We start from the raw sequence: 13,929 nt of genomic DNA on the forward strand, positions 1-13,929 counted from the left end.
CAAATCCTGGAGGATACTCTGACTCAGTCTGCAAGAGAACTACGACTTGGGAGAAGATTTATTCTCCAGCAAGACAATGAGCCCAAGCATACAGCAAAAGCTCCACAGAATGGTTCAAAGACCACAAGGTGAATGTTCTGGAGTGACCAAGTCAAAGCCCAGACCTCAATCCAATCGAACATTTGTGGCTGGACTTGAGAAGAGCTGTTCACGCCCGATCCCTGAGTAACCTGACAGAGCTTCAGCTGTTTTAAAGAAGAATCGAGAAAAATCTTAGTGTCCAGATGTGCCAGTCAGATGTACACATCCACACACACACTCAGTGCTGTGATTGCAGCCAAAGGTGCATCTACTAAATACTGACCTGAAGGGGGTGAATACTTATGCAATCTTTACCTTATATATTTTTAATTAGTTGACATTATTTTGTAAAAATCAGTTTTTACTTTGATATTAAAGAGTTTTTTTTTGCAAATTCTTGTCAAAAAAGCCAAATTATATTGACCATGATTTCATGTATAAAAGCAACAAAAGGATGAAACATCTAAGGGGGGTGAATACTTATGCAAGGCACTGTATACTGTATGTGTATGTAGGAAAGCATGAGAGAGAGAACGGATCCCTGAGAAATGCCTGTAAGGACAAGCTAGTCAGAGTATGCTTTAAACAAACACGTTTGTAAGAAATGTTGCTGAACCATATCTGATGGCCAAAGCTTTTCATAGTTGTCTCAAATGGCCACACTTGAAGGTAGGGTGAGAGAGGGTTTGTTGCAATCGGTTGTACACATGAAAACTGACGGAAGTTGTGTTATAAATGAAATAAGAAAGCTTGGGGGAGCCTATTCTTTTTCGCACCTGCCCTTTTGGGCTATAGCTCCATGCAGTCGGTGCACCTTTCAAACTGTTGGTTTGGGAGTTAACTCTCCGATTCCAATTGAAAGGTTGCGAGGGGAGGGGGTGTTAAAGCACTGTTCGTCTTGAAGCATACCGAACTCTTTAGGGATGCAAACTCGGGGGCATAACAGACACCTTAATCCAAAGGACCAGATAAGGGCTGACATTCATGCAGGATAAATGCTGAGCATCTCTGGATACCCAGATATGGACAGCCAACGATTGGTTTCACCGGTAAACTTAATGGAGTTCACAGCAATAACTTTTGATGTCTTATCTGGTAAGAACTGCCAGGGGAATGAGGTTATATACGCTAAACAGAGTGCTTTGTCTAACCTGTGGAGCGGGGCTGATCTAGAAGAAGAAAAAATACTGCTGACAACACTTAATAGTTTTCAGATTTCTTTATCTATTTGAAATTGCATTGTTCCGCAAGTGTAACTTTGTCCCTGAAGTGAAAATATTGAAGTCACACGTGTTTGATTGTTATTTTGCAGCTAGCCTTGAGGCGAACTATAGTAGCGTCAAGTAATGTCAGCAAAATGCATTCAACAATAATAATGCTTCACATCGGTGTCAATTTCAAACTCACTCTTAACTGTGCTGACAGCGTTCATAGAACTTTCTATGTTTAATAAAGTAGAGCTTGAGAAGGTATACATATTCCATGGATTGATTGATATTTAGATGTTGTTTATGTTCAACAGATATTAGCATTCGGTACGACGCTCGCTGACGATCTACATTTGAGGTTATGACAGCTACTTGCCCTGAGAGCAAAATTTATAGATATGGAACCGAGCACAATTCCTACGTGCTTTATAAGAGAGCCAGCATCCCATGGACGTCATGGCAAAGACAATATGATGTATGTATGCCCTGTAATTCATTCTGAGTTTCACTGTTATCCATGAGAGAATGCAATTTCCCATCCATAAATGCATACGAATATGAGCATGAATGTATGTGTCCGTCTTCCTTTATCTCGCCCATATTCTGTGATGGTCAAGAATGTTATCTCGATGTGCTTGTTCTTTACTTTGTCTTCATCCTTCCTCTCTTTCTCTATCTGACTTCATCTCTTCACCGTTTCCGTCGTTCTGATATATCTTTCAGGTGGTTTTATTCGTGTGATTGGGAACCAGCCCCAGACACAAGGCATCGATTAGACACCTTTTCCATTTGGGGGTTTCTCATTACACCAAAAAGCACTGGAAGGATTGTTTTTCAAATTTGACTTTGTGCCTTTATTCTGGCTGTTCATCTAGTGCTGATATGTCATTATAGAGGCACACATTTAGTGTAAATGCGTGACGTCTTTTTTTCATCGATGATTCATTCTGCCCCTCACATTTCCTCTCACTGCAGAAACAGGTAACTGCATAAATTATGTCAGATTTTCTTCCAGTAGTTGGCTGCTGTTTCTATCGAAGATACTGAAACTACTGCTAATATACATATCTTAGTATATGATTAGACCAACAGCATGTCAGGTGTTGATCTCATGTTCAGCAGAATCAAAGAGCTTACTGTTTTGGTCCTCTGTGTAACAATCACAAAGAACAAATGTATAAAAGACAGATATGTTTAGCATTCACAAGTGGCAGTAAGATGTATGTCATTGTACCTACTGATTTGTTTGAATGCTTTTTCAGTGGGGCAAGGATCTATATGAACAGAGCAAAGCTCAGTGCGTTGCTGTTAGGTTAGAAGAAGCTCTTGATGCAAAATAGGAATTGCATGACAGTGTCAATCCTTCACACACCAACAACAGAGGTTGGTAATGATGCTCACACCCACAACGAGGTACAGACTATTCAATTCCAGAACCCAAAATACATTTGTTGTATTGAAAGATTGCATTGCAGCTGCGACATCACTTTTCTCAAACTGAAAGACTCCGATTGCACTATATTTATCATTGTTACCGTTGTGTCTCAGTCTGTGAGTGAAGACGCCTACAGTACAAATAATGCAATACCATTGAGCCTGGGCCTGTTTTAGGAAGTGTAGAAACTGAACTACAGCAGTGCAGACTGAGACAAGGTCCGTACGAGAAAAAGTACAAATTACAACATGTTACGACAAAGCCTTTTGGAATGCATTAAATGTCAGATCTTTAAATCTGTACATGAAAGAGGAGTATTTTTTGTTCCTTGTGGGAGAAGCAAGGAAATATTTCATCCTGTTTAAAATGTTGCTGAATGCAAGAGAGGCTGTAAACTTGGTAAATATCATTTGTGATGTTTGATTTTCTTTACCTGACTGATCGCAGCTCTCCAGCTCTCTCCATCTCTCTCCATCTGCCTGATTCTCTCCATCTTTCCCTCATCGCTCCCTGTCATCCCGTGCTCCCATACCTCTCAATTGTCTCTTTACTCCATTGCTCTTCATCTACCCGCATTCCTCATCTCTCTTCCAATCAACCCCTCTACATCGCTCCATCTTTGTCGCTCCATTTAAATATATTTCAACATTTCTTTTCTCAAATCGCCCCCTTTTCCATCATTTTCCATCATGTTAAATCTTTACCCGTATCTGTCTTACTCCATCTGTCGTCCCTCAACCCACTTCCCTCTATTTTAATCGTTACATCTCTGCATCAACCTCTCTCACTTCTCTTAATCTGTTTATTCCTGCTCTTTTGTTCTCGCCCCTCTCTAATCGCTCTTTCGCTCTTTTCCTGTGTTCTCTGCAGCTGGTATTGTTTGGAAAAAGCAGTGGTGTGAGATGGTGCCATGTTTGGAGGACGAAGGCTGTGACCTGTTAGTCAATAAATCTGGCTGGACTTGTACGCAGCCCGGAGGCCGAGTCAAAACCACCACGGTGAGTTCTCTTTTCGCCCCCCCCCCCCAGGTTACACAAACCACTCTCAAACCAGGTGTGTGCAAAATGTGTGGACTCACTGCACCAGTGGCTCTGAGAACAACATGACCGTGAGAGTTGAAAATAACGCGTTTGCATAGAAAATCAATTGTGGTGTTAATCAACAACTAAGGACACATTTAATGCTGTTTCTTGTACTGATTGAACAGTTCTGCTTGCCAAACATTGCTGTTTAGAGGCCATTTTCACAAAATGAATCATTTTACAGGATATTAAACACTCTTGAGTATTGGCTCCCATAAAAAGCTCTTACCTAAAGCCCACTTTAATTAATGTGCTGTTTCCGGCTACAGATTTTGTGGATAATTGTGTGGTGATTTTTGGGTTGTGATTATTTTATTTACAATATTTGTATTCTCAAACTGCCTGCCATTACAATGTGTCCTTTGAAACAGCAACATGTTGGGGAATGGAAGAAGTTTCAATGTACAAATGCTAAAATATTACACATTCTACATTTGCTGACAATTGTTTATTCTTTTTTCAAACTGGCAAGATTATGTAACTTTTGATAGATGCATTTTACAATCAAACATATAAAATTGCAAGCAAAAAATAGGCACCTTTACGGGCTTTTGCTGCTACAGCCTCACTTGGTCATGTATGGTGGCTTATGCTAGCTAATGCTATACATATTTAAATAGATATTGTTGTCATGACATCACTAAGTAACGTTCGTGACTGCTGATTATTACCTTTTTCGGTTGATTTGTCCTCGTCTGTTTACACATAGCAGAGACGACACAGAGCAAATTAGCATTCATTTTGGATTAATGTTCCTGACCACTCAATGGCTGTACGTCCAATATTCCCTTCTCTTTTTGGCTGTTTTGGTCCAGTACCCCAGGGAAAAAGGTGGCTCTTTAGCTGCTTAATGCTTTGCTGCGATCACTTGCAGCAAACGTTTCTGTCTGCTGTTTTTTTCACTGAAATGTCATGGGTCGTAAACCTGAAAACACTCAAACTCTGAGGGGAACCAGAGAATCACTAAGTGCAACACCTTACACATAGTCATTCGACCCATTTGGTCATTTGAAAGTATTGCAGCTCAAAACAACCTCCTCTGGAGATTCTTGGATAATATAAGAAAATTGAATATTCATTATTTTTGATTGCACACTTTGAGCCTCATCTCCAACTGTTGCCATATCACCGCATATTGGAACAGCTTGCACATTGTCGGGTCACAGCTCCATTGATAATAGCCTAAAAATCAGCTGAGAATTCACTTCAAAATGTCCTCTCCCACCCTCCCCGTCTTCAGCTCGTCTCCACAAATTGTGCGCGGTTTGTTTACTTCCTCGTCACCCGCAATTAGCTTGAATTAGTGACGTTCTTAATGTTAATGATGGCAGCAGATGGGGAACCACCACTTGAATTCGCTAAGATGCCGCCCATTCATTCAACCGCCCGTCCTTCAAACCCTGTCTCCAGCTCTCCAAGCCTCCTCCTCTCCACTTCACCCCCAGCTCAAAGTCACACACACACACACACACACACACACACACACACACACACACACACACACACACACCTTCCCACATCCCAGGCCTTAACATCCTCCCCCTTTACAAGAGATGTAAAACCCTGTTGCTCTTCAGCCTGTATGCACAGTCTTTACTCTGGCAATTCAAGAGGTCTCCATTAAGAAACATGTTACAAAACACAGCTGCCCTATCTGTGAATGTCAATGGGTGATGCAAACACGTAGCAGATACACACCTTGAATACTGAGCCCAGATGATATGGTTTGTTATCAGCTGCTGCCTCTGCTCTCTTACCATTTTGTGAGTCTCTCAGCGGACACCAACCTGAATATAACTGGTTGTGGAGACTGAGGTGACAGCCATGACATGTTCCACCTACAATGTAATTTGTTATCTGTGCAGGCAGACACACACACACACTAACACCCATAGGCAACATATAACTGGATCCATGTGTTAGTTTGACAGATTTAAGAGCTAGTGTGTGTGTGTGTGTTGGAGGGGGGGTGAGTATTTATTTAGAGGCTAATAGATGTGCATTCTTATGTGTATGTTAACATGCTCCTACTGATGTTTTCAACTGTTTGTATACTCCGAGTTATGAATATGTGTCCCTGCTTTTCAAAGGGTGGCCCTGTAAGCCTATAGGCCTGGAGCACATTTCATATCCTGCTCAGGACGCCAGTCAATGTGCCTCTCATCGGCTTATGCTGACAATATGTGAGACGTGACAGGTATTCCTTGCTTGCTTCATTGGCTACTTTAAGCCTGGTGACAGCTAGTCAAATGGCTGGACAGCTATGTGCACTCATCTGTGCCTGTCCGTGCGTGTGTGTGTGTGTGTGTGTGTGTGTGTGTGTGTGTGTGTGTGTGTGTGTGTGTGTGTGTGTGTGTGTGTTTTAAAGCAGCTTTCACTGTCAAGGATTCTAATAACTTGCAACAAGCAGACTCGGGGTCATTGTTTAAAATTCTTCAAAAAATATGAATGTATGTGATGGATGAACTGGCCTAATGTAACGCTCCCTTTCATCTCGGGGTTGGGGAAAGTCTTGAAGATTTTACTTCACCACCATGCGTGTATAACCTAAAATTGCTTGAAATGCATTAAAGGTTAAGGCTGATTCTCCAAAGCAAAAATCACATAAACCTCTTGTTATCTGCTGACCCAAGGGAGAATGACGGGCAAAAACAAAATGAACAATTTGCTCCTCAGCCTCCCTCTGGTTAACGTTGAACAAATGGCCCCTTCCCTCAGGCTTTCCAAGGTTAAACCCAAACTGCAGCCGCCCCGATCTCGCCTAAGAATGACTGCCGGCTGTGCACAGTCCAGTAAGCATGTCCGACCTGTCTGTCAGGTGTTTGTGGGGAAACATCAATGCAGACAAACAGACATGTCCCGCGGGGCATTTGACTAAGCCAAGTCAGTCTGACTCAGCCCCATAAAGGGCTATTTTGGACAAATGTCAGGACGCGGTTTGCGTGTATTGGTCAAATGTTTGAGAATTTGTGTTTTCTCTGTCAAACAGAAGGAGATTGTTGGTCGGGATGACGCCGCTGACCTCTTCTCTCCCTTCAGTCTGCTCGTATGAGTTGCAAGGCAGATTGATGTATGCTGTGCGTTGTCCTGCAACCTCTCAGAGGCCACCATTTGCTTCTGTTTAAAAATAACTTCCTCGCACACTTGTTTTCCCTGTGCTTGACTCCATCGAGTCTTTTTTTCCACATCTCTTTTTTACATTGTCTCCCTCCCCGTCTCTCACTTTTTCCTCTCTTCCGCCTTGTCCCTGTGTCCATGCATTTATCTTCGTCTGACCCTGCTTTACAGGGTACATGTTGTTCCTGTCAATAAAAAACACAATATGGATTTTTTATTTTTTTTTCTGGGCCAGCTCCAGAAGAAACATATGAAGATTGATATGCACATTGCTTGTTGTTGACAGTGACGTTTTGAGCGAGGCTACTTGTATTTGGCAGTGCACACACTACACTGCAGTTGAGAAGGACACATATCAAACAGAGGTGCACTTGTGAAGCCATTGCACATCATTTATTTCAGTGTCAAGAGTCCTGCCAATACAGTGACAAGTTTCTCCTCTAAATGATTGACCTAACAGAAAATTGAATTCCTCAGATGAACCATATCAAGCTCTACGACTATAAATGAGCTCCTTGGGTTCACTTAACCGTATTAATGAAACAATAAAATGCACATGGACACTCAACTGCATGTCCATCACTGACCACTTTACTTTCTTTTCTTGTTTTACCTCAGTACATAAAAGCAAATGTCTGCCAAGAAGCTTGCTTTATAGCAGCCCTTATGGGCATAAAGATAATAATAATTAGTGGCCGGAGAGATCTGTCAAAACATAACAAACCTTCAAATGTTCGGCCAATTTTCACTAAAACCCCGCCCCTGAACAGCGATTATCCAACCAGAGCCTATGGTGTATAAGCTGCAAAAGAATTTGTAGTGCAAACAAAATAGTGTACTGTTTTATAACCTGTTTTGACAATATTCACATGTTGAATAAACTTAGGGTGTTTGGGTAATAGTCACAGTGTCCTTGCAACACAATATGCCATGTTCCCTGGAAAGCTCCGCTACAATAAATCCCCAGATAGGGAAACTCCTTTACGCAGCAACCAGGGGTTAATTCCCACTGCCAATACACTTCCCTCCCTCCATGACACGAAATGATTTGAATTTACATTTTATCACACAGTCACCACAGTCAAATGTGGCCTTTGCTGCCTTGTCCAAGCGCTCTCTTTTGGCAAAGCGATACGTAGTCTCAGCAGTCATCTCCTATACCTCCTTCTCTCAGTGAAAGGCTTACCGCCGTCTATCTCTCCCGAGAGGAGGGACGCTCTGCATTTTGCCCTCCACCATTTTAGACTGGCAGATGAAACAGCGGAGGGAGAGCTATCTCTCGCTCTCTCTGCATGTGTCGACGCGGGGAGCTCGGCGAAAAATAGGCAGACTGAGTGCGCCATTAGAGGGGGGAAAAAACGAAATCACCTCGGGTTATCTGGCGGCTTTTGTTACAGCCCGATAAGACGAACAATTTAAAAGAGACAGAAAAAAAAGAAGCAGTTTGAGGGAAGAAGAAAGCAGCGTGAGTGAAAGACATAGAAATAGATGTGGGCCAGTCAGACGTACAGCGTCGTAAAACATTATTTAAGTCGGTTGGTGTGCATCAAGCAGTGGCTCTTGTTGTTAAGCCTTTCAGTGCTTGTAAAGTCTGTTCAAAAGTTAGTTTCTCAATTCTCAAGATCATTTTTTCACTACTGCCATGCTGTATACACATGCTATCGTCAATGTTTTCAATTGGTTTAACACTCAGCAAAAAGAAGTGTGCACTTGTCTTTAAATGCAGTCTTGTGTACTGTACTTTTCACATGTACTTGAAACAACACACAATCATTTTCAGACATTGTCGGAAACAGTGGTTCAAAATGTAGAAACCGGGACTGTTTAAATGACTAAAGAGCCTTTAATGTGCGACTAGGTCTTAATCATACGTTCTATTAGGTCAGCCCTGATTGGGGTATTTAGGCTGTGAACAGAATTGGCACCTCGTGAGAGAACGGCTGTGATTACTGTGATCAAGCAGAACAGAGGAGAAAGATATAAGGAATTGGAAACAATGTTTGAGCGCGAGTATAATGTTTGATACTGTGATCTCACGTGTCATGTACATTTTATACACTCCGGAGGTACTCTGTAAGTGAGAGGGGGCAAGATTCAACATGCAGACTCTTCGTGCCTTGATGTGAATTTGCGTGGAAATAAAAGCTCTTTTTATCCTCCCGCAAACAGAATCTTTCTAGAAAGGGTGCCTTTCACACATGAATCCCTGTGAGATTCTAGAGCAGGGATTGTCAACGTGCTTTGCCTGGGGGCCACTTTTGCAACAAAAAAAAAGGCCAGTGGCCAGTTAGTAAACAAGTAACAGATATTCAGAGCTTAGCCTGTACCTCTGTGGGGGGTCCGGGGGATCCCTCCCTGGCACTTCATTTTCATTAATAAACTAGCTCTATGTAGATGGATTTTTTGCAATCTAGCCCGTTATTTACAATCAAAGTACAAAAAAAAATCCCATTGTGATTCAATTTACCTTCACTGTTCATATTGTAAACCTGCCTTTACCCAATGTTAGCTGGGATTGCACCAACCACCCGCACCCCCCCCCCCCCCACCTCCAGGCACATCAAACAGTGGTTTGAACAGATTCACCGTGAAGAAGAAAGCTGCTTGGCCACCCCAGACAGGCCAAGGGAGAAAGAAAAAGAGACCCTGTGGTGCTGCTAACCATTAGCTGTATCTGCCAGCTTCTTTCTTGAGGGGAGCCAAGTCAGCACATTGTCTCGGTTTGGAAAATACCAAATCCTCCATTTTGGAAAGCTGGGCCTGTTAGTAAGAAAGGCAGAAAGACAACAAAGACAATAGAGTCTGGCTTTTTAGTTTCTTAACAACAGCCTATCGAGCTTGTGGGATTACTCTTCTAAGAAGGCAGCGTTTCCAAAACCCTAAATGTCTGCTAGCCAATGAAAGCACACGGCCCAGTTTCACAATTTCAGCCATTTCCATGTGGCCAAAAAAGGTAATTGAGTTCACAAAGCAGAAAGTTATTACTGGCTTGTGCACTGCAAGTAGCGCCCTGTTAACAGAGCTGTAGCTTTCTTCTAACAAACAGGCTACAACAAATGCACATGTGCACACTCACACACAAGTAAATACAGATTTTTCTTTTGCTGCTGAAAACCATGTATCTCCAAAATGTTTACTTGTGCGTTGTGTTTACCATGTTGCCCTTGTTAGTTTAGCATGTTAGCATGCTAAAAATGGCTAATTGGCACTAAACACAGTACAATTGAGGTTGATGAGAATGCCATTTTGCACGAGTATTAGACAAATGTAACATTCTATCATATGATAACGGCTAGGAGAAGCCAGGGGCTCACCAAAGTTGATAAGATTCATCATCTGGAAATCATGAATGTGCCAATCCATCCAATAGTTGAGATATAGTTGAGTGTGGACCAAAGGAGAACATTACTCTTAAATGAGGCATTCTCATAAAGGGTCAATGTTCTTAACTAGTAGCAGTATGAGAACATGACAATTGACTTTAAAATAAGGAATTATGAATGAATTAATGTTCTATTTTGTTGACATATTGTTTCATTGTGTTGCTTAACAAATAATTGATCGAACAATATACGGTGGAAAAACAAAAGGACTCTTTGTTTTTTGCTTCCATGTGGGCTATACAGACTCAGACTCTGGTTTACTCCCACACGTTTATGTTTAATATGCACAGAACAGCACACCAGCAACGAACAGCTTATCGGGTTTGAACAAAGACCATTTTAGCGATACAAATTGATGTTGATGACGGTGCCGTGACCGTGTCTAAAACCCGGAAAAAACAAAATCAAATATATAACACTGCATCCTCATTCTGAGCTTGATAACCACCTTCCCCTCTCCCTCTCTCCTCCTAGGCTCTATGACGCGACAAGAGTCCCCCTCGACACTCTTGCACTATGGAGAGCATTGATGACCCCTTGACAGACAGCCAAAAACCATCTGCCAACAGCACCCTACCACCACCACCACCACCAACATCACAACAACTCCACCCGAACCCTGGTCCAGCAAAGGCAGGAAGCAACACAAGCAGCACCAGAGCACCAAGAGCCACATGGAGGCAGCAAGGTAACAACTGAAAAGCCCCTTGCCCTCTAATTCTTTGATGTGTTCCTCAAGTTCTTGTAGTGAAGCTGGTTTTGAAAAGGGAGATTAGTTGTATCATATTTTTGTTATGCATAGCCAAATGTCTCTCTTAAAATGAACTTATTTGATTTAAAAAATACAGAAAAGCAACCATGTGCCCGAATGGTCATCTTATTTACTGCACATACACGATTTATCCAAAATGTTCCAAATGTGTGGGTGTTGATTCATGGGGTAGAGGCAGAGAAAGACATACAAATTGATATAATGAAGATTGTACTACAGAACACCAGCATTTTACAGATATAGTGGGTTCATTTAAGTAGCAAAAAGTATCTTTAATTAGAATAAAGGATTTAAAACATGGGAGGTTCACTAAATCCAAAAAAAACATAAATATGTTTCAGAGAGAAGTTAGGATTGTAGGAGTTTTTGAGTTGGCAGCTGTAGTATCTTGGAGTTATATAACAACAAGAAAAATGTAATGAAGATGAGACACGACAGCACCTGTTGATTGGACTTCTGGACCACTTTACAGGGTCTTGGTCTCAAGTTCCAGACAAATTCTAACTCAGTCATGCGCGGACTTTTGAACTGGCCTGCCGCACACTTTACCAACTAATAATCCGCATAGTTTGCATAATTTGCATGTGATGGCGACATGTTGGTTGAATACATATTAGCTGATCAGAACTTATGCCGAATGTCAGAGTCTCCCCTGGCACACACTGGACATTTGATAAGGACCGTAAAGTTCTTTCTCCGCGATAACATCCAGGGGATCACCCAACCTGACAAAAACAGAATCATAACTTTGTCCCTCTGGTACTTTTTTTATTTTTTCAAAATCATTACATCTAATCTACTTTTCTAGATATATTAGTCCACAAACACATCACCCTCCCGCTTTAGCAGAAAATGCAAACAAGAATCACAGACACACATAAACCCCGATGGAATATAAACAACCGTAATGTCTTCATTTGGATTACAAATCTTTCCATAAACTCGCCTGATCCCAAGTGTGTGTTTAACCACAGAAAATCCATGAGTTTCTTTTCAGCTTGTTTTGCTCTGCTTTATTGCTGTGCCTTGTATATTGTCCTTAAAGTATTGTGTCAGATGGCGTCTGTGCGCTAAAATAAAACAAGGCGCCAGACAGATATTAATGCATGTGATTGGGAAACAGTGAGTAGCCATGTAGTAAATTTAGCAGACAGTGCAATAAAAGGGTTGAGGCCAAAGTCATAAAAATGCCCGGTCTCATAGAGTTTCTAAAAACCAGGCTCTTCTCTCGGTCAATATTGCCAGCATTTATGATTCGTTTTCTTGAAATAAATCTGATCCGGCTGCTTTATAGGCCAGACAGCAAGTCTTCAGTAGATTTGAAAGCATAAACAGACACAGAGTGGAATGCATGCTGTGATGGCGGATCCTCTCACAGCGCATCGTATAGAACAGTGGTTCTCAACTGGTCTGGCTGCGGGACCCACCATCACCCCTTAATGACAAGTCGAGGAAAATGTTCAACTTCTCAAATGTATGTCATGAAAAGATGGTGCAGTTTGAACCTGAGCTGAAAATCTCCTCTGCAGTAGGGAGCGCTCGTTTGTTCCTGTAAGTCCCCGGCCCACACATGTTTCACATGTTTCTGCTTTGTTTGTTTATGTCTGTAGATTCGTCCATTTGTAATGCAAAATGACAACTTGCCTAAATTCGAGCTGTGGTCTGTTGTTTGTTGTCATCCGACATGTCTTCAATTCCTCTACTTATAGTGTCATTTGACAGAGGTATAGTTTTCAGTTTATCCCCTGCTGATATTAGCATTACAAGGCATTAACGCCAAATATTGTTGAGGAGTGTGAAGAGGCGGCACTCCGCTGCATAAAAAATCCCCTTCAAAATAAAAGCACACCATTTTCTTTTTATCAGTGGGTCACAGGCAAAGGCCCGCGACCCACTGAAAATGGGTCCCACCAGTTGAGAATCACAGGTATAGAAGATCATTGTCTGTTTACTAACGGAGAAGGCTATCTAAGATTAGATTTAAATATTTGGTCCCATAATGTGTTGTGTAAAGGGCAACAATATCATATTGTCTGCAATCATCTGTTCCCATCCAATGGCATGCAATACAGTAGCTTATTGCATGAACAGATATAATCTATACATTACAGTGCATTCAGGGAAATGGTGGAACATTTCCAGTTGTTTGAATCTAAAACAAATCAGTGACATTTTGTAATTCCTTTCTGGTAGGAGTGCGACGTTAAATCTGTTCTAATGTTACCTCTTGAGAATTGAAGTTCTGGTCACATTGTAGAATCCAGACAGTAAAATGTGTTTACTTTGATGTTCTGAAATGCAGTATGAAAGGGTTGATGATGACGTAACACCTCAGATAGCTTTGGACTCTCTCTTAATGTGTGATGGGGCCTAGTGTCTAGAGGTCTGTGCATACATGTTCATGTGTTTTGATCTCAGCGTCTGCTTCAGTCATTATCCGACTTCACAGAATGTAATGAGCGATTTCCCTTCCCTGATTAACCTGTGGATCATTCCTAACCTACAAGTTCACTTATGAATATTCATCTAGTGGGCTATTGTGCAGCCTGCATGCTCCAATCCAAAAGGAAGCGTGCTTGGCTGCACAAGGCTGAACATTAAACAGCGACGGCAAGAACAAGTGTTAGAAACAGGTAGTAGATGCAAAAAACACAGCACGGGCACTTTAGAATGACAGATGAGCAGAAAAGGCTTTATTCCATTAGCTGATGTTTCGGCACCGCCTCGCCCTCTTCGGAGTGTAACAAAACAAGCTTCCAGCGAATTAACAAATCAGCCGATCAATCAAACATCAATTCATCAACCACATTCTCCTGAGATTCTGCATTATTCACACCATCAAGAGTCTCAA

General features: G+C 41.7%; 1 protein-coding gene across 1 annotated transcript in view; it reads left to right on the forward strand.

The window, feature by feature from the left end:
• Nucleotides 1-13,929, forward strand: part of tafa5a (TAFA chemokine like family member 5a) — a gene marked incomplete at its 5' end in the record, with an annotated part of 91,705 nt that overhangs the window by 74,761 nt on the left and 3,015 nt on the right. The window contains 2 exons of the mRNA XM_079294111.1: nt 3,595-3,722; nt 10,781-10,994. Coding sequence (XP_079150237.1) covers nt 3,595-3,722; nt 10,781-10,789 — 137 coding nt within the window. The 3' untranslated portion in view covers nt 10,790-10,994. The remainder of the gene's footprint in view (nt 1-3,594; nt 3,723-10,780; nt 10,995-13,929) is intronic.

The sequence above is a fragment of the Melanostigma gelatinosum genome (assembly GCF_949748355.1).
Source record: "Melanostigma gelatinosum genome assembly, chromosome: 22".
In the NCBI taxonomy this organism is placed as follows: domain Eukaryota; kingdom Metazoa; phylum Chordata; class Actinopteri; order Perciformes; family Zoarcidae; genus Melanostigma; species Melanostigma gelatinosum.